This window comes from Gigantopelta aegis, chromosome 4 (assembly GCF_016097555.1).
Source record: "Gigantopelta aegis isolate Gae_Host chromosome 4, Gae_host_genome, whole genome shotgun sequence".
In the NCBI taxonomy this organism is placed as follows: Eukaryota; Metazoa; Mollusca; class Gastropoda; order Neomphalida; family Peltospiridae; genus Gigantopelta; species Gigantopelta aegis.
The window spans coordinates 7,683,458-7,705,059 of NC_054702.1; the positions used below are offsets into that span (position 1 = coordinate 7,683,458).

The 21,602-nt window shown below is 37.6% G+C and overlaps 1 protein-coding gene across 3 annotated transcripts; it reads right to left on the reverse strand.

Moving 5' to 3' along the window:
- Positions 1-5,630: 5,630 nt before the first annotated feature.
- LOC121371971 (beta-1,4-N-acetylgalactosaminyltransferase bre-4-like) lies at positions 5,631-20,384 on the reverse strand. Of its 3 annotated transcripts, XR_005957870.1 has the most exons (9): positions 20,193-20,384; positions 14,585-14,982; positions 13,153-13,385; positions 12,403-12,590; positions 11,890-12,012; positions 10,304-10,399; positions 8,849-8,987; positions 8,033-8,253; positions 5,631-6,015 (listed from the first exon to the last, which is right to left on the reverse strand). XR_005957870.1 is itself a non-coding variant. In XM_041498200.1 (8 exons), the coding sequence occupies exons 2-8, from the start codon at positions 14,844-14,846 to the stop codon at positions 8,218-8,220; spliced, it is 1,077 nt and encodes a 358-aa protein (XP_041354134.1). In that variant the 5' UTR covers positions 14,847-14,982; positions 20,193-20,384; the 3' UTR covers positions 5,631-8,217. The 3 variants fall into 3 exon arrangements, 2 of the variants coding, with proteins under 2 accessions (XP_041354134.1, XP_041354136.1); XM_041498200.1 differs by having other exon boundaries at positions 5,631-8,253; XM_041498202.1 differs by lacking the exons at positions 5,631-6,015; positions 8,033-8,253 and having other exon boundaries at positions 8,936-8,987; positions 10,295-10,399.
- Between the last annotated feature and the right edge of the window lie 1,218 nt (positions 20,385-21,602).

The following is a 21,602-nucleotide window of genomic DNA, read 5'->3' on the forward strand; positions in this document are numbered from 1 at the left end:
TGATAGACCAGTAGAGCTAATTTTAATCAGATTGGAAGCTAACTTACGTGTCACAGACAAATAATTGGCAGATACGTCACAGTGTAATCGATTTCGATCGTGCTGTGTTTTCATTGGATGTATGGCATTGGTCATCGCCTAGGAGCAGCCAGTCGTATGTATTAAAATCGTTAACAAACGTACATGTGTTAACAAGTATTAGTTATCAAAAATAACGAATGATGTTCTCACCAACGGGTGTGTAAGATATTGACATTATTCTGCGTCACTGTAATTGTTTTTCGTCCTTCTAAAATGCTCCAAATTATATACATATTCGGCCGAGCAGTCAATTCCTTTTTATTTTTGGCTTTTTAAGTTTTTATGTAAAAAAAAATAAAAAATTCTATCAACTTTTTCACTAACTGCTATATTAAAAATCTGCCTATATCCAGCTTTACCTCCTCCCCCCCCCCCCCCCCCCCCCGCGCGTTTCTGTCCAGGACCTAGTCACTGTCGAAGTCAGAGATTGTGCCCCCGGGAGAGATACGTTTCAACCTTAATTGGATATATACACGTTAATAACCATACTTCCTATTGACCTGATAACCCCTACTTGATAATTCAAAGTGTTATCATGTCACTTGGAAATGAGTTGTGCGCATGACGGATGTATGCTCAAATTTCAGGTAGATCGTTTTCTCATTTTTCAAACAACCATTTACAGCAATAACTGTTGAACTGCATAAATAAATATAACATTTACACTTCCTCTAACATCAAATTACCTTTTATTTTCAATTCTCCATTATTCGCTCCCATTTGGAACTAGCCAGCGTTTTGAATTAAACATTTTGAAACAAAAAAGCAAGTACCTTCCTGCAAATGATGTTTACATTGGAACAGCGTCTGACAGTCACTAGCGGTCAGTGATGTATATCTTCTTCATGTCACACATAAGCTTGAGTTTATTTTCACAGAAAAAGGTACAAAATTGTAATGTGACACAACAGACTTTGAAATATAATCAATGTATTAAATTTTATTTAAAATTTGGAAACACATAACTTTTAGGCTGGCTATTCCATTCCCAAGATGCTTTCGGGCACCTGCTATTGTCCGACATCCGGAAGTAGTTTCTACACGATAAAACTAATAGTTTCTACACCGCTTTTGACTGAAACATATTACAAAAATATAACTTGAATGGGGTTGCATGATAAAAAGATTTTTATCAGGTTACTACATTTCGATATTGTGGTTTATTTGGCGAGGTTCAGCGAGCCTGTTACACCGTTATCTAAACCTCGCCAAATAACCACAATATCAAATCGTAATAACCTGCTATTCTATACCTATCCAATCCTCAGATTCAGGACTTTACTTTGCAGTTGTCATCCACTTTCCGCCTAAATTTACTTTGCAGTTGTCATCCACTTTCCGCCTAAATTTGCACCGCGTAATCTTTCTTAATTTCTTTTTTTCGTTTTTCTTTTTGGTTTTTTCTTTCTTGGAGTGGGGTTTTTTTCTTTCTTGGAGTGGGGTTTTTTTCTGGATGTTTTGTGAGATTTGTTTGAAATACTTTATTTGGTAGTTTTTATTTATTTTGGTCTTATTTAGTATACTATTATATTAAATTACAAATATTAATGTCTATTTTGCAATTTATGGTACCCATTATGTAATAATGTGTCAATACCGTAACACTGTCAGTACCATAACGAAAAAATATGTTACAGTACTGACGTTACGGTAATGACTATATTTTACATGCATAACTGTATGCAATGTTTTATGGTGCCATAGCCAACACGCCATTCCTTTTTGTATAGTTATATGGTCATTAACTGCCTAATTCACAGAATCCATTGCGAATCTGCGTTACGGTACTGACGTTGAATAAACATACCAATTCCACCTTTAGTAGCAAATTCACCAAAAGTTTGTAGTCATAAAAGCGATTTTGCCTGCGGTGCTTGTAAAATAGTGGTAATGACAACTTCCAAATGATCACACAATAACTTTATTTAAATCAACATAGGTTGTATTAATGTTGCTTCAGTTAACTTCGCGTTACGGTACTGACATGAAACTTGGCGACAGAGTAACATATGCCTCCAAAATATTGTTGGTAAATTAAATTTGTTTACATGCTGAAATATGACCAAAAAACCCACGTCTTAATAATATAAAACACTTTGAAATACGATATAACTGCATGGTCCGTGATGACAATGCCATTCAATTGTAAGCGCAATAATTAAAAAGTAAAAACATGGATTTATGCAACTGCGTTTAATATAATGAATTTTGATCTCTACTTGTCAGAATGCTGTCTGCACTTCTTCATCAAAACACAGTTCTCAACGTACACCTATAAGTAACAAAAATAATAAAATTCACACAGTAAATATTATATATACTACTCAAAAGAATTTAAGGGTCAAAAATTTATAACCAAATAAGTTTCAGAGTGTATTAGATTGATGATGTAAACTACACCAACAATTTAATTTATTGTTCCATATTTACAAAAAAACACACAAATAAACGTCACTATACAAGAAAGTCACATGACATGCTGTCAAAGTTGAAGGTTGTCAAACATGGATTTTACACATTAGAACATTCGTTTAATAGTGTGTGAATCCACCCCTGGCGCGAATACACTCGACACATCGTTGCCTCATGCTGTTGATCAGACGTCTGAAGAACTCTTGGGGAATGGCCTGCCACTCTGCCATAAGAAGTTGACCCAGATCATGAAGGTTGGTCGGAGGGGCATGGTTATCCCGAACTCTCCTGCCTAATTCGTCCCAGGCGTGCTCTATTGGGGCCAAGTCAGGCGAATATGCTGGCCAATCCATCCTGGCGATACTTTGTTGTCTGAGAAAGTCCGTTACCACCCTGGCGCGGTGGGGTCTGGCATTGTCATCCTGCAGAACTGCCCCGCCGCCAATCTGCTGAAGGCTTGGGAGAACCAACGGCCGGATAATCTCATTCAGATAGCGGATTCCATTCAGATTGCCATCCACCACATAGAGGGGGGTCCTGTGGTGGATAGAGATGCCGCCCCTCACCATGACGCTGCCACCACCGAACCGGTGACGTCGTCTAACGTTAACGTCAGCGAAGCGCTCCCCAGGACGAAAGTAGACACGAACCCGACCGTCGTTGAACTGGAGACTAAACCTGTACTCATCAGTGAACATACACTCGACCCCACTGAACACGTTGCCACCGCAGATGAAGTGTGCACCAGTGACGTCTGGCCGTTCTGTGACGTGGTAGGAGTGGTGGTCGAACAGCCTGGCGACGGCAGCGTAAATTATTGGCTCTCAGACGATTGCGTATGGTTTGATCAGACACTCGAGTTCCAGTCGCAGTCCGCAGATTGTCACGTAATCGGCGTGCAGTGGCTGTGCGTTGACGTAGAGCCATATTGGTGATGTAGCGGTCCTCTCTATTTGTAGTGTTTCGGGGTCTTCCCGAACGTGGACGATTTCGAACAGAATTCGTTGCTTGGTACCGTTGCCACAGTCGGCCAACGACACTGACTGACACCAAGTCTCAGAGCAACATTTCTTTGCGTATTGCCATCCTGAAGCCAAGCAATAGCCCTTCCTCGATCTTCGATAAGTCAGTTGACGTCGTACCATTATCGAATTTGGAGTGTGCACCGTACACGAACGCAAGCTCCAATTATACGGAAATTCAGCATTGGGAACATGGAATACACATGCAAAGCGTGCAAATGAAGCGCTTTGTGAAAAAGCAAGTTATGGGCACTTAGCAGACCTTTCGCTTTCGCCCTAATTTACGTGCAAATGTAAGCATGTTTTCGCCATTAGAACTAGTCGACAGTGTCAATGACAGTGGATTTTAATTCATTTATGGGTTGCTTAGACCCACTTTCGTCAAAATGGAACAATACCATGCGTGACATTATGGTCTAGCTAATATAATTGACATTCAGAAAATAATGTCGAAAATATCGTCTGACCCTTAAATTCTTTTGAGTAGTAATATATATATATATATATATTATATATATATATATATATACTCTTCAAAAGAAGAAACGCAAAACCACATTGTCGTAACATTTGGAGAATTGATTTAATTATTGAATGGTGAGTCCGATAATTACCAAATGTTGCAGGATTGTTCACAATTCACTCTAGTCCATTGTGAGTAAGTGATAGGACACACCACCAAGGTCAAGGTCAAGGTCATCTGGAGTCAATACCGGGTGTGGCCTCCGCGTGTGTTGACAACTGCCTGGCACCGCCTGCCCATTGAAGCAACCAGAGTACGGATGACGTCCCGGGGGATGGTGGCCCACTCGGCCTGCAAGGCTGCTGCCAGCTCGGGCAGGGTCTGGGGCTGTGGTTGTCGCTGTCGGAGGCGTCGGTCCAACTCGTCCCATAGATGCTCAATTGGCTTCAAATCCGGTGATATCGATGGCCAAGGAAGGACATTAATGTTGTTGTTCTGTAGGAAAGCCGTTGTGAGACGTGCTGTGCGAGGCCTGGCATTGTCATGTTGGAACACTGCGTTGGCGTTGGCCATAACTGGAACGATGTGTGGCCGGAGGATCTGGTCAATGTAGCCCTGTGCATTCAGGTTGCCCTGCACGTGGACCAGGTCAGTTCTGCTAGTGTGTGAGATGGCTGCCCACACCATGACACTACCCCCACCGAATCTGTCCACTTCCTGCACGCAGTTTGCCGCATAACGTTCACCACGACGCCTATACACGCGACATCTTCCATCGGAGCAGAAATCGGGACTCGTCACTGAACCACACCTGTCTCCATCGCAGTTGAGGCCATTGTCGATGAATCTGGCACCACTGCAGTCGGAGTCGACGGTGTTGTGGTGTTAAGATGACACCTCGAACTGGACGTCTGGCACGAATTCCTACCTCACGTAGGCGGTTCCGTACGGTCTGGTCTGGTCGGATATCCTGCGCAAACCTGGTATTGCTGCGGCTGTGGAGGTGGCAGTAGTCAATCGTTCCCGAAGGTGGCGTACCCGGATGTAGCGGTCCTGCCCGGGGGTAGTGACCCGTGGTCGACCGGATCTAGGGAGGTCACGTGTTGATCCATGTTGCTGGTAACGCTCCCACAGTCTGGAGATGGTGCTTGGGGACACATGGAATGCCCTGGCAACGGCTGTTCTGGATTCGCCTGCGTCTAGTCGGCCGATGGCATTGTTTCTCTGCGGTTTACTGAGACGTGGCATGTCCTGGATTGTCAACTGTCGGCCAGATACAGAGGCCAGGCAAGCGAACACCCTGCACTTTTATACTGTCGGTGTTCATGTTGCACGTGCAGACAACGCACGTGCAGTGGTGACATGGTTTGCACGTGGCTGCGTTTTTGCGAATATTCACATTTTGGAACTTTATTGTACAGTAGCTGCGTTTTATCGAATGTAACCGTGGGAATGTGTTTGGGACATGCAATGACCTTATATTCACAAAGCATGAACCGGTAGGAAACATAAAATCGGAGTTATAACCCATTTGTACCCTTTTGCGTTTCTTTTTTTTTTTTAAGAGTATATATATATATATATATATATATATATATACACATACACACATACATACATACATACATACACACCATCAACAAACACGGTAGTCGTTCTTGATGGTTTATTCATAGGGTTCGAAGTTCATCATAAAAATAAAAATATAAGCCCTATAAATATAAAATATATAAATATTAGTTACAGAAATATTAACATAATTACATTTTGAAGTTTAACAATAAAGAGTACATAATCCTTATTTCACATATATAATATGTCATACATATTACATTAACACATACCAATATACATTATATATATTAATATATACCAACACATGTATACATATATAATGGCATACACAATATTAACATCCATGATAGAACATACATATCCTTTATAGTAATCTTGGTGATAATGCTCTACCTACCAGGTATATGGACCTGGGTTTCCAACAAGTAAAACCGTCCATTCCGTCTATCAATATCCTTTCACCTGCATATAAAAATTACGTATCTTAAAATAAAATATCAAAACCATGCTACAATACGTTTAGTTACAAAACCATACTACAATACGTTTAGTTACAAAACCATGGTAATTTACAAAACCATGGTAATTCAAACCATCGTAATTTAATGTCGTCTAAATGAAAACACATTTCCTAACAATATAAAGCCCCAAAAATGTTATTAAAATACATACAGGTAAACAATGAAAATAGCGCATACCATAAATAGTAATTATAACCCTGTTTTAGTTGATCGTTAAAGATAATCTACAGTAAACGTTAATACGTTCATACCAATACTAAATCTAAATATATTATACAAGAACTCCTTACCATAAAATATTAAATTACTATTAAATAAAAACTTACTAACCTGACAACAACCCGATCCTCCCAACACCCAGTGATAAGTGACAACGTTTCCCCAACACACTGTCTATTTATGTAGCTACACGACGGACAAATCGTGCGCGCGCGTGCAATAAGCTGCAGTGCTACGTGTTCGTGCAGTTAGTGTTATCTATGCTGTACGCTGTATATCGAGTTTTTACCCGATAGTGCAATCAACAAATCGTATTTTCTAAATTTACATTATACTTCAATTGCGGTCAACATATTACTAAAACATTAAACATAAAACTATGTACATACGTAACACTCCCCCATAATAAACCATCTACCACATTATATATATATATATATATATATATATATATATATTCCGTCCATCCATCCATCCATCCATGTATCTATCTATTCATCCATCCATCAGTCCATTTATCCATCGATCCATCCATCCATTCAAGCAAACAGGTGTTACACACGCAATTTACGTGTCTGCCAAATGGAATATCTACGCTAGGTTTACCAAAAGACAGACACAAAAAAGGGTTAAAATTTTATAATTCTTTTTTCTTGACAACAAAAGAACTTCAATCTATTTTTTGTTAGTAGCATTTTTTTAAATACATGAAATGATTGTTTGGCACTCTATTAACCATTTTATTTTTATTGGTGTGGTTACTAAAGACTAACAGAAATATTAAATTAGTGAGCTCCGTGGTCTAGTGGATAACCTGCTGGATAATCAAGCTGATGACAGTGGGTCAAATCCCGTCAAGTGGGGACAAGTCATATCATATGATTATTAAGTGTCTTGTGTATCTACATGTATTTAGTTTAAATAATACTGAAGTGGGGACAAGTCATATCATATGATTATTAAGCGTCTTGTGTATCTACATGTATTTAGTTTAAATAATACTGAAGTGGGGACAAGTCATATCATATGATTATTAAGCGTCTTGTGTATCTACATGTATTTAGTTTAAATAATACTATCTGATAAGATATTTTTAAAATCTGCAAACAACTTGGAATAATCTTTTAAATATTGGATAAAACATAAAACATTGAGCAATTCTTTTTTTTCATGGCTTATCAAGGTACGTTTCAAACAACACAAATCCATTATTAACTTTTTTCTTAACCACCAGATCATTCAGGAAATGACCACAGTTACCAGCAAGGTATGTCCAGACGATGTCAGCAGTCACACATTACAGAGGTACAAGGGGAGCAGTTGCGCCCAAAGAAAATACTAAAAATATTTAAAAGTTCCTTTTTTTAAGTGTCAGTGTTCTCTACATGAAAATGGGCTTCCTTTGCTGTGCCTTGATTCATTTTTTCCTCCCACCTCACTTACATTAGACAAGGTACATCCCTCAGGCTTAATTCACATAGCTTTCTTAAGCTCCCTTACGCTCCCTTGAACAACATTGTAATGTTCTTGCAAGTCGTTTAGCATTGCACTATGAGATTGCAAAGTTGCAAGAAGTTAGTGAATTAGACCCCTGGTTGTAGGTATGCAGGAAGCAAAGGTGTAGCATGGTCTGACCCTAGGTGGGTTCCAGTATGAACCTAGTCGACCATTTTGTTTTCATTGTCCCTGAACACTTAAATGATAGCCTAATATAGCAGTTTTAAAAAACCAGTTTTCACCTTATCTGGGAAGTCATTTGAACACACACACCCTCCCCAGCCTATGCCTATGGGAAAGGTAAGTCCTGGTGTTGTCAGTGCTTGTTACAATATCAAGCTCTGAGCTGAAATATTCTAACTCAACAGCTGTTGTTCACAGCAATTCCGCTTGTAAAATCACGGATCGAGTGGGTGGTTACATGTTGTCAGGTATTATGTGTGGCCTCTGTAGTGTTCTCTTCCTGAAAACCAATAGATAGCAACACATTAACTTTAATATTACCAGCATTATTATAAGCCTAGAAATAAGGCAATTTGGGGTGGTCCAAAAGTGGATCTCCTCATTTCACCTCCATTAAATTGGTTTTCAAAAGTACTATGTAGCCATTGTAATATGTTTTCAAAAATTATGTAATGACAATATATTGATATTTCTTTGCACAGAATATGAAAATCTGTATGTTCAATGTATTTTAGTCATCCTAATGTTAATTATAGTTCAAAATGGATTTTGTCTACAGTAATTTTGTTCTTATTATTTTTTAATTCAACTGTTAAACAAAATTTGAAATAATTGTGTGGGGAAAAAATTCAAATACATTTAACAATATAATGTTTTATATTATTTCAAACTTTTATAGGTTTTATTAAACAGATGTATTAATTTAATGCTGACTATATTCCCTCTATATAAGTACATGGATCATAATTAAAGCTGTCTATATTACGTTTATACATATAACATTATTTGGGTTGACTATGGCCATAATACAAGTACATGTAACATCATTAAGGCTGACTACATTATGTTGATAATATTGTTAGGGTAGTCCATACCTTCATGACATCGTCTGGGTTGACGCTAACGAGGATCCACGTGAAGAGTCTTCTGAATTCCGTCTTTACGACAGTGTACCGCAGACTGTTGATGCCATCTCGGTGGAATCGTTTCAGCCCTTCATACAGCAGCTTTAATCTGAGAGACAAATTAACATCTCTTTAACAGTAAACACAGAGCATAACCAGTAACTGGGTGAGTGGGCTATGAATAAATGGATGGACGGATGAATAGATGGACAGATGGATAGAGGAGTTGGTTGGTGGATGGATGGATGGATGAGTGGGTGGGTGGATTGGATGGATGGATGGGTGGACAGATACATGGATGGATGGATGGATTTCTATGAATATACTTTGATCCCTTTACAGGCTGCAAGATAGTCTCACTGGCTTAACAGTAGATACAGAAAAACACGGGTAACTGTGTAACTGGATTTAGGATTAGTGGATGGATCAATACATGGATTGGATGGATGTATAGATGGATGGATGGATGGATGGATGGGCGAGAAGATGGTTGGATGTATGAATAAATGGGTGGGTGGAATGGATGGATGGACGGATGGAATGAGTATAGAGGGAAGGGTGGGTTTTGGAGTTTATAGATGAATAGAAAGATGGATGAATGGATGAATCGGATGTGTGTTTATAGATAGATCAATGGATGGATAGATGGCAGGGTGGATGGATGGATAGAAAGATGGGTGGGTGGGTTTATGGATGGATAGAAGACAGTATTGATGAATGGGTGGATGAACAGTTAATGGGATAGATAATGAATGGATGGGGACCCTCATTTCATTTCAACTTACTTTCATGCTTATATCCAATTAAGATTCAAGCACACTGTCCTGGGCACACATCTCAGCTATCTGGGCTGTCTGTCCAGGACAGTGAGTTAGTTGTTAGTTGGTTAGTGGTTACCGAGAGAGAAGAGAGTGTAGTGGCCTTACACCTACCCATTGAACCCTTAAGAACTCGCTCTGAGTTGAAGCCAGTACTGGGCTACAAACCCTGTACCTACCAGCCTGTAGTCGGATGGCTTAATCACTACGCCACTGAGGCCGGTGGGACCCTCATACAATAATTTGATTCCCATCACCTGCTTAACACCAAACACATAAACCATGGGCAACTGGATGAGTGGGTTTTCGATGAATAGATGAATTAATTGATGGAAGCACAAATGTGGGATTTAACACAGTTGTTAATTCACAAAGAAACATATACATGGATAACCACTATATTCTTAATAGCGAGAGTTTATATACTGTATGTACATTAGTAGAGAAAGCATTCAGTATGTAATTTGTGAAACAAGTACAGTTAAAGGTAATGCATAAAGATTATTCATAAATAAATTGAGATTATTAAGAACAGTTGGGCTGTATGTAATTAATGAAAGAAGCTCTCCAGGATTTCAAACACTATAAACATGGTTACCTCCCCTACCTGTTGGGGTTTGGAACATCTTTAGGGTGAGCAAGCATCTTGTATCTTGCGACATCAGACGAATATCGAATAATGGACATGTTCTGACGCTGTAATCTGTTAAAAAAATATTACTTTCAACATTAACATAATTTGTTTTCAGCCTTGCTTGTATAGTGAGAATGCTAGGTAATGCTACAAGTGAATAACAGACAAAACAGACACCAGCTGTTTGCTGTTTCTCGCAGTGGTGTACCAGGGGTGGGGGCAACATTCAATGTTAAAGTTTGTTTTGTTTAACTACACCACTAGAGCACACTGATTTATTGATCATCGGCTATTGAATATAAAACATTTGGTGATTCTGACATATAGTCTTAGATAGGAAACCCGCTAAATATTTCAATTAGTAGAAAGGGATCTTTAATATGCACCATCCCACAACCAAGATAGCACATACCTTTGATATACCAGTCGAAGGATACTGGCTGGAGCGAGAAACAGCCTGATGGGGATCGATCCTAGACTGACTGCGTACCATGCAAGCGCTTTACCACTGTCAAATGGCTTTCCTTGAAATTTACAAATACAAGACAATCATCTGTGCTTCTTAAAAATGTTCAAATGAGATCTGTAAGCATCCGTGATGTTTTCAAATATGTTTGTCATTTTTTACCGGCCTCGGTGGTGCAGTAGTTAAGCCACTGGACTACAGGCTGGTAGGTACAGGGTTCGCAGCCGGGTACCGGCTCCAACCCAGAGCAAGTTCTTAAGGGCTCAATGGGTAGGTGTAAGGCCACTACACACTCATCTCTTTCACTAACCACTAACCAACTAATAACTAACCCACTGTCCTGGACAGACAGCCCAGATAACTGAGGTGTATGCCCAGGACAGCGTGCTTGAACCCTAACTGGATATAAGCATGAAAATGAGTTGAAATGAAATGAAATGTCATTTTATTAATTGTTCAGTGTATTTAGCTCAATTGGTAGAGCACTCACCGGAGGTTCTTGGGTCAAAGGATCAAATCCAACTGGTGCACCTAAAGGCCATGATATGTCCTGTTTATGAGAAAGTGCATGTATAAAAGACCTGTTGTTGCTATGGAAAGTATGTAGCTGGTTTTCTCTAAGACTATATGTCAGCATTTCCAAATGTTTGACATCCAATAGCTGATGGTTAATAAATCAATAATCTCTAGTGGTGTCGTTAAACAAAACAAACTTTACTTCTGTTTTTGTGTTTTATTTTGATGTTTTCTGTTGATGTGTATCATTGTGTTATATTGTGGTCGACTCTTTCGTGGCAGTTCGCAACTTCGCACTGTGTTTCATAGGTGGTTTTAGTATTTTTGTGTTGATTGTCAGTTAGCTTTGCTTAATACCTAATAGTCACTGTATTTTTAATGCTGGGGTGTCGTTTAAATATTCTGTTCAATTTAATTCAGCTGTTTATGAACAGATTTAATAGAAACAATAATAAGAACTGTAAAATTGTAATACTTTGGTAACCTGTACTTGGGTTCCCAGACATTATGCAAACAACAGACTGGGATCTATAACATCAACAGAATATAAATGAACATGATAAAACCAAGTGTTCACCTCTTAAACATGTCGTCATCCTCCCCTCCCCAGCCGAAATACTTGTTGGAGAAACCGTTAACTTTGATGAAATGTTCTCTCGACAAGGCAATGGCACCACCAAATATAGTGGAATACAGCAATCTGAAAACAAGGATGCAATGTTTTAGAGTCTCATCAATATTAAATGTTTTCATGATTTTTAAATTGAAACAGATGGAATGTTTAAAAAGCAAAAGTGTCAAATAATAATGGCACATGCTTATAAAACATTTTGCATCCTATTAAAATTTTTAAATAACTTAAAGTGCGCTTAAAAAGCTTGTTACTGAGGGGAACCATAATCCCATTATTATTCACAGTCAGCCTGCAGGAATGATTTTGAAACTTTGGGGTCACAACATATTTTGGGGGGCACACTCGCCAGTAAACATTTTTATCTTTGGATGGTCTTTAAAAAATACACACTCAGGTTCTCAAGACTATGGTCAAAAGCCAAGATTCCTGTGGTCCTCATGTTAATAACTGCTTTACCTGTATTTGTGTTTGTCAATGGCGACAGACAGATGTCGAGGCTCTCCACTACAGATGTAGAGATTCCTGTCATTCTCGGGAATGAGGTCGACATCGTGGAAAATGAAGCAGGAATAGTTGTGTTGTTTGACAGACTCCACAAATCCAATGTTGAACAGCAGTGCTCGGTTGAACGGAATGTTTGGCACCTGTGTCATATATAAAGAAACTAATATATACTGATTATATCTGTCTATCTCACAAACATACAAACTATTATTTTTACAGGCTTGTATTATTCAACACATAAATAAATCTTCATCAAACAAATTTAAAATACTTTGTAACAATTTTACCCAACTTGAAAATTTAACTTGTTCATATTTGGAATAAAATGTGCACAAGATAAACATGAGGGGTGGGATCTAGCTCAGTGGGTAGAGTGCTCGCCTGGTGTGCTCACATCATAGGATCTAACCATTCGGTAGATTCATTCTCTGACTGGGTTTCATCTGGTCTTAACCAGTGCCTCACAACTGGTATATCAAACACCATGGTATGTGCTGTCCTGTCTGGGGAAAAGTGTATATACATGTAAAAGATCCCTTGCTACTAATGAAAAAATTTTGTGGATTTTCTCTAAGGCTATATGTGTCAAAAATTACCAAATGTTTAACATCCAATAGCCTTTGATTAATAAATCAATGTGCTCTAAAGATGACATTAAACAAAACAAACTTTAGAGCAACAACAATCTATTGAAAAGCTCACCAGTTCAATAACGTAGACTGTATAATCGAGCTGCTGTTTCTGTAGAAAGGGGTGAATATTCCGAAGAAAAACCTTCAGGTGTGACGGTCGATCTCGATACGGAATGATGACGGCGACGTGGTGTCGCGACACACAGCCGGGCGGACACCAGCGACCTCCAGGTCGGAGGTCAGAGTTCATGTTGTCCAGCAGACGAAAACTCAGTGCCTTCTTCTTCACTTTTATAGAGCCATCTGTAAAACAAGCTGGTAATCAGATGATGCTGAAGAACGATTTTTAAAACTAGAACTTTTTCTTTTTTTTAAGATTCTTAATACATAGAAATTATAGGTTAGTCCGAATAAAAAAAAGGTGGAGTTGCTTTCTTTAATATGTTATTTTAGCAAAAGTAGATGCTTACAAAAATGTTATTTAACACAAGATTGTTTTCTCCTGCGCAGGGTATAGCGGGAAGTTTTATCAAATACCGGGAGACTCAAGCGGAATCCGGGAGGGTTGACAGGTCTGGTTAGTCAAGTGGTTCAAAGATGTGGCTGTTACTTGCTGTTACTTGCTTTACAGTTTAGACATACATAATATGAGAAAGAAATAAGAGAACACTTGGTACTGAAGATTAAATTTCAGACACTATTATAATGTCTTCCCTACATCTTGAACATACCTAACTGAGGTACCTTAAACGCTGTATAGATATTTTATTTTGCACATACCTAAGTGCATAGATATATTATTTTAAAGTTAAACACAGTCCATCATTTTGCACATACCTAAGTGCATAGATATATTATTTTAAAGTTAAACACAGTCCATCATTTTGCACATACTTCAGTGCATAGATATATTATTTTAAAGTTAAACACAGTCCATCATTTTGCACATACCTAAGTGAAGTAATATATTATTTTAAAGTTAAACACAGTCCATCATTTTGCACATACTTCAGTGCATAGATATATTATTTTAAAGTTAAACACAGTCCATCATTTTGCACATACCTAAGTGAAGTAAACACTGTATAGATCTTATATTTTAAAGTTAAACACAATCCATCATTTTGCACATACCTAAGTGCTCAGGTAGACATTGTATAATAGATCTTTTATTTTACATTGAAAACAATCCACCATTTTGCACATACCTAAGTGCTCAGGTAGACATTGTATAATAGATCTTTTATTTTACATTGAAAACAATCCACCATTTTGCACATACCTAAGTGAAGTAAACACTGTATAGATCTTTTATTTTAATGATAAAAACAATACATTCTTTTGTACACACACATAAATGATGTAAATTTAAAATGCTGTATAGATCTTTCATTTTAACATTGAAAACATTTTGCACAGACCTAAGTGCTCCTGACGACAAACCCTATATTATATGGATCTTTCATTTTAATGTTGAAAACAGCCAACCAGTTTGTACACACCTAAGTGAGGAGGAACTTCTGGACACAGTGGTTTGTGACTGACACACTGAGTGAAGTCGTCGTGTACAACGCCATGGCGACCAGACCTCATCTTCTTCCAGGAAATGGGCACGACGGCATTGATAAACAGTGACAGCCCTGCAGAGACGTTGTAGTGAGCGGCGAAGTTGAAGACAAACTCCAGGGTGACGAGCAGAGCCAGCAGCAGACAGCAGTACTTGAAGAAGTGACCAGGCTTTAGTATAACAACGGTGGTCACCATGTCGATGCGTTGCTATGACGACCGGTCATCCGAGACTGTGAGGATTGCAGAATTGATGACACCTAGTGTAAGCCACATCACCATCAAGATCATGATGTGATATATCCATTTTGGAATGTCATCAAGTAGCTGGGTCCTGGAAAATATACAGTGTTGTTCCAATGATCGATTATAATTTAAACTTGATTAATTAGGCTCTACCTATGTGATCCGTCGGTGGGCCCATTGGGTCATTACTCGTTTCAGCCAGTGCACCACAACTGGTATAGCAAAGACTGTGTTATGTGCTATCATGTCTGTGGGATGGTGCATATACAAGATCCCTTAATACTAATAAAAGAAAACATAGCAGGTTTCATCTCTAAGACTGTATGTCAAACTTACCAAATTTTAACTTTCTACCCATATGATGATCAGTTATAAAATTTCATATTCGATTGTCACAGAAAATGTTAACCATGGATTGTTTCCTACATGACCGGCCCTGGTGGCATCGTGGTTAGGCCATCGGTCTACAGGCTGGTAGGTACTGGGTTCGGATCCCAGTTGAGGCATGGGATTTTAAATCCAGATACCGACTCCAAACCCTGAGTGAGTGTTCCGCAAGACTCAGTGGGTAAGTGTAAACCACTTGCACCGACCAGTGATTCATAACTGGTTCAACAAAGGCCATGGTTTGTGCTATCCTGCCTGTGGAAAGCGCAAATAAAAGATCCCTTGCTGCCCATCATAAAAGAGTAGCCTATGTGGCAACAGTGTCAGAATGACCATATGTTTGACGTCCAATAGCCAATGATAAGATAAAAAATCAATGTGCTCTAGTGGCGTCGTTAAATAAAAAACAAACTTTACTTTGTTTCCTACATGTACATTGTAGGTGAGGGACTTGCTGTAAATATGCTACAGGTTGATGTTTGCTTTCATTGATATGTCGCTTGATGCATGGTCGGTTTAGAATCGATCCCCATCAGTAGCCTCATTGGGCTATTTCTCGTTCCAGTCAGTGCTCCACAACTGGTGTAAAAAAGGCCTTGGTATGTACTATTCTGTCTGTGGGATGGTGCATATAAAAGATCCCTTGCTGCTAATCAAAACGAGTATCCCATGAAGTGGCAACAACGGGTTTCCTCTCTCAATATCTGTGTAGTCCACCACCATATGAGGGATTTCCTCAGGGCCATTTGGCGTAGCGGCCCGACACGCCTTGGTCCGTAAAGTAAGCGCCTTGATTTGAAATGCTTTAGAAAGACAATTACTGGTACCACAAGTACAAGCATGGCAGTCAATTACGTCTTGCAAATATCTTGTGTACCAGCAGGGGTGAAGAAAGTACTCACCCACTTGCCAAATGCGAGTAAACATTCTGACGGACGAGTTAAAAAATGTAACTACCAGTCCGACGGGCAATCCGTCTTTTTTATTTTGTTTGCCACGTGAGGTGTTCTTAATAATGTTTTGTCAATATATATATATATATATATATATATATATATATATATATATATATATCATTTAAAGTGAAGACACTGTTTATTATAATATTATTAATAATATATCATCCTATAGACTGGCGGACTAGTAGAAATTATTGCAGGCTAGTAAATTTTAGTTGGTTCTGGTCCGGTGGGCTAGTGAAATATGTTCCCTGACCAGTATATCAAGCGCACCTAATCACTATGATAGATAAAACACTTCCTAAATACTTAACAAAGGACCAGTTGTTTGCTCACAACTGGTGTTTCGTAATTTTACCATGTGCATCTACTGGGACCCATCATTAAATAAAACATTTACTTCATTGATATGTATGTATACATAAAGAAAACAAATACTGGATAGGTATTAAAGGTAAGATGTGTCAATCATGGTTAACATGACAATAAAGTTTGTTTTGTTTAATGACACCACTAGAGCACATTAATTAATCATTGGTTGTTGGATGTCAAACATTTGGTAATTCTGATATGTACAGGGTTGAAAATTAGCAGTCGCCCGGTCACCCGTGGCGACCTTTATTGGCTAAGGGCGACTAAGAATCTTACAAAGGTAGTCCGTTGGGAGAACATCGATTTTAGTGTCTGGCGAATATGGTACTAGTTGAAAAAAGAAACACATTGATACTGAATCGAATGCGATAAAAGACACCGCATCTATGTTGGCACGAACTACAGATCTGGCAGCAGAAGACCTAGAACATGTTCTATATTTTGAAAGCACCAACATAATGAATAAAGATAAAGTTTTAAACCCATATCATCTCAAATAACATTTTATTGGAGTTAAAAGTGCAGTGTAAATTAAAACAAAAATTCTTTACAAATTACCATCAAACTACATAGGTTGACTTCTTTTTTTTGGTGATACAAGTTTTAAGGCAATTGATGGAACATCCAAGGTGATCTGAATGACACAACCGTATCCCTGCACAAAGCAGAGTCCAATGGACATTTGGCAAAACAGTGGATGATTCCATGGATCTCTATCTAGGAGAACAGCCACTCCTGAGGAAATCATTTGCTGGGAATTTCACCCCTCTTGTATCACCACAAAGTTTATTCCATCCCTCTTGCATTGCCACAAAGAGGACTGCCACTCCCAGACTAGTTTACTAAAGCACATGCAGTTCTACATTTAGTCTATTTCTACTGCATTATCTTTTACCCTGTTTTGAGGATGAGATTTAATATGTTTAATTTAATGGTACTTTGTAAAGAAACATGTTTATTTATACTGGACTTTTTTTTTTTCTTTTTTTTTTTTTCTAAATTAGAGTTGATATGGGTTTAACTTAAAAACATGTTTTTATATAAATTTTTATTTTATTCATTATGAAGTTAAATGTCAATTCATCGATTTTCTTTAATGCAAACGGTTATTGTTCAACACTATAATTTTAATTTTACCTGTGCAGTTAATTTTCAATGTAATAATTGGAGGGCTAGTTAAATTTGAGAAGGGCCAGTAAGATTTTTCTTCAACTGGCCCTGCTGGCGACCTTGATTTTCATGTTAATTTTCAATCCTGTATGTAGTCATCAGAGAAAACACAAGTGCTACATTTTTCCATTAGCAGCAAGGGATCTTTTATATGCACTTTCCCACATACAGGAATGAATGAATGAATGTTTAACAACACCCCAGCTATTGGGTGTCAAACTATGGTAATGCAAACAAATAAAGTGATGATCAACATCAATATAAAAATTCAAAATTTAAATAAAAACAGTGTAAAGAACTATGCAAAAACACAAATATCACAGATAGATACTGACTTTTACTCAAAATTTCAATTATATTTGTGCTGTATTGGCCATTCTCAAAGAGAATGGTACACCCCTGCACCACGGTGAGGTTATAGCATGCGCAGGGGCCCACATACAGGAAAGCACATACCATGGCCAGTTGTGGTGCACTGGTTGGAATGAGAAAAACCCAATCAATTGAATGGATCCACCAAGGTGGTTCGATCCCTTGATCCACCTTAAAGGAGGGGACAATCAAGGCATTTGACCTGGTATGTGTATTCAACGATATATAATGCACATTATTGCTTAATATCAACAAGTATAATCGTATAGTTAATTAATAAAACGGTTAAATGTTACGGCTATTATATATAACGGGTGCAGCCATTTTGTACCATCCCAGTGAATATGCCCTCTGGCGAGCTGGTGGTTATGTAATACCTAACATGTCACGTCAGGAATTAGTCTTCGAACTGAAGAAACAAAACATACCTGATTTTTGTGGATGCATCGCAATATTAAGTAATAATAGTCATCCCAGTAAGCCAGCAACAATTATATATTATATTTAAATACAAAATAAACCACCATTGTCAAAGTGTTGAATTAACTGTATTATGGTTTGTACATAAATTAACCCACATACTGAAATAATAATCGGAGTGTTTTCTTAGTTAATTGGTCATTTCTTTCCATGGCCTGTACCTGTGGTAACTGATTGGCAGGTGTATATTTAGACAGTCCCCAGACAGTGTGTCTAGACACTAAAAAGATGTGCCTCTTTTATTAAGATCACAGGGTATTGTGTGTTAATAGCACGGACACCCCTTTAATCGTAATCGATCAGCCGTCTTGCTTTATTATTGTAAGTAATTCTGTAAAACCTTTGTTTAAGTAGACTTTCCCATCTAAACTCACAAAACTGACCAATTACGTAGTCCCAAAGAAAAAAAAATTATCACTTTGGTGAGTGGTCATTTTTGCTTGAACGTAGCATACCAATAGGCTTAATAATATGCTTTTGTTTCTTTGGATTTTTAAAAAAAAGAAAAATGCTATAACTCCATTTTGTTCTATTGATGCAAACTGAAATATATTTAGTTAAATAGTTTATTATATTATCAAGTCATTTATGTTGTTTTACAAGTCAGGATGATGAAAGTGAAGCGACTTGTCGTAAATTAGTGCGTTTATTTACACTGTGCATAGAGCAGATGGACGGAGCTGACGTCACTTCACCCCAAGCTATACCACCGGACGTCACAAAAAACGAAACAAAATGGCTGCCCCCAGTTAGCAGGAATAATCATGTTTTCTTATTAACTCTAAAATTACGTGTTTTTCATTTGTTAAAGTGTCAGTATGTGTTGGTGGTCCAGGTATGCATGTTTTCAACACACAAATCTCTTGTTTGAGTTTACTCTACCTTTAAATGAGCATTGAACTGAGCTAAAACCTGCCCCAACATGACAATAGATGCATGATTCTAACAATTCTAATCTTTCTTAAGTTCATAAATAATACTTCTGATGGATGATTTAATCAAAAGTTGATGAGGTGATGCCAATGACTGATGGAAAATACAGTGAATGCGGGTAGCTTGTTCCAGCAGACAACTGTAATGCAGCACCAGTCTAACTAGACCACCTTAATAAAACTTTTTAAAACAAGATGGCAAAAGGCCACGTTACATGTACAGGTACTGAAAATTAAAAGCATTTAATATAGTACAGAGTTTTATATATAATAATAATAATAATAATAATAATAATAAACATTTTAAAAAATTAAAGTATATTACATAGATTTCCACGTTTAAATGTATTCATTAAATAAAATCGATATTCAATTTTGATTAAACCATTTTATATTTTAACGTCAGTAAAATATTAAAATTGCCTTGAAGCAAGTCTAGCACAGATTCCATCAGCCTGTCTTAATCTCTTATGAAGATTTTTCTACTTCAGTCGTAGTTTATAAGATTGTAAAATTATGTTTAAACTTAACTAAAATGAAAAGAAATATTGATGTTAAGAAAAATATGAACTAAAACGACTTATAAATAAAAACTTGCTGCAGTAAAATATAAATAATTTGCTTACGTTCCAGTTTTCGGTGTGCCGCCTCTATTTGCTAACTTTCATGAGTTTACCAATGCCATAGCGGGTGAAAAGGTGAATCCAAAACGAGGCCAGCGGTTCCTGCTGCTGTAACTGTTTCGAGATAGGAACAGGCGGGATCCATTGCAGCGCTCAGTGGGGGCACAGGCGGTGGTGTCTTAGCTCTTGGCAACTTTCTGAGATTTTCTGAAGACTGCGTAGTAGGCCTACTGGTTGATTCAAAGAGAATTCAGACGAGTAACATACCATTTCACCATGTAAATTCTACATAAGAAATAGTATTATGTAATATATGTGAGGTATTATCTGCGTTGAATAAAAAATGTAGATGTTCTTTGAATATGACGCCAAATACTTCAGATGGAACAGAAGATTGCAGGGAGGGGCATAATCCTATATGCGTTTGAATGTTAATGCTAAATAGTCATAATATAAGAGAATTCAGTAATGTTTTAAGTGGAGTGCATGTTTAAAATCATTTTAATATAATAATTTTAATACTGAGGTGCGCAAATATCTCTGATAGCCATGAGTGATCCGCCCTTGAAGATTAAGTTAGAATAGTTTTAGTCTTTGACCCAAAGCTATTTATTCTTGTTTAGTTTGTTTGGGGGTGGGGGTGGGGGGGGGGGTACAGTTTATGTTTTTGTATATATTCTAACTTGACTGCCTCACGTGGTATTAACTATTTATCATATAATATCTTACATTTTCAGTGCAATCAAAGTATGTGATATTTTTCAGATCACATACTTTAAGAATTTGATAACTTTGCAAATTAGATGTAAATTAGTCGAGGTCTCGGCACTAGGTTTATTGACATTTAATCAAACGTACATGGGTGACACTCCATGATTGACGTATGCATTCATAGTCATCAAATAAAAACATTTCAATGGTAATTTGACACTGAAAGCTGTCCAGCGTTCAGAAAACAAAACACGTTAAACTTTATTTTGATGTAAGGACATCCACATATTCTTACGTCATTTGAATATCTAGTAATGACGGACTGGAATTAAAGTTGCGTGTACATTTCACAAAAACACGTTGTATTAAGCTTGAGCTTATATGATAAAGAGATTATTACCCTCGTGTATTTCGGTATCGTCAATATCATATATTAGGAATAAAAATACTGTATTATGCTCGCCAGAGGCTCGCATAATAAAAAATGTATTCCTAATATATGATATTGACGATACCGAAAAACACTCTGGTAATAACATATATATATATATATATATATATATATATATATATATATATATATATATATATATATATATCTGTATCATTTACATGTGGGATCTAACAGCAGCCCGCTGAAGCTCATGTCCAGTTGACCTTTCATTCGACCAATCAAAACCTTACTTGCAAAATCATGCCAGT

Coding starts and splice junctions, on each gene's coding strand:
- LOC121371971 (XM_041498200.1), bottom strand. CDS start 14,846: ATGGTGACCACCGTTGTTATACTAAAGCCTGGTCACTTCTTCAAGTAC. Junction 10,400..11,889: donor GATGACGACATGTTTAAGAG/GTGAACACTTGG, acceptor TTTTTTTAACAG/ATTACAGCGTCAGAACATGT. Junction 8,254..8,848: donor ACCCAGACGATGTCATGAAG/GTATGGACTACC, acceptor ATTGGTTTTCAG/GAAGAGAACACTACAGAGGC.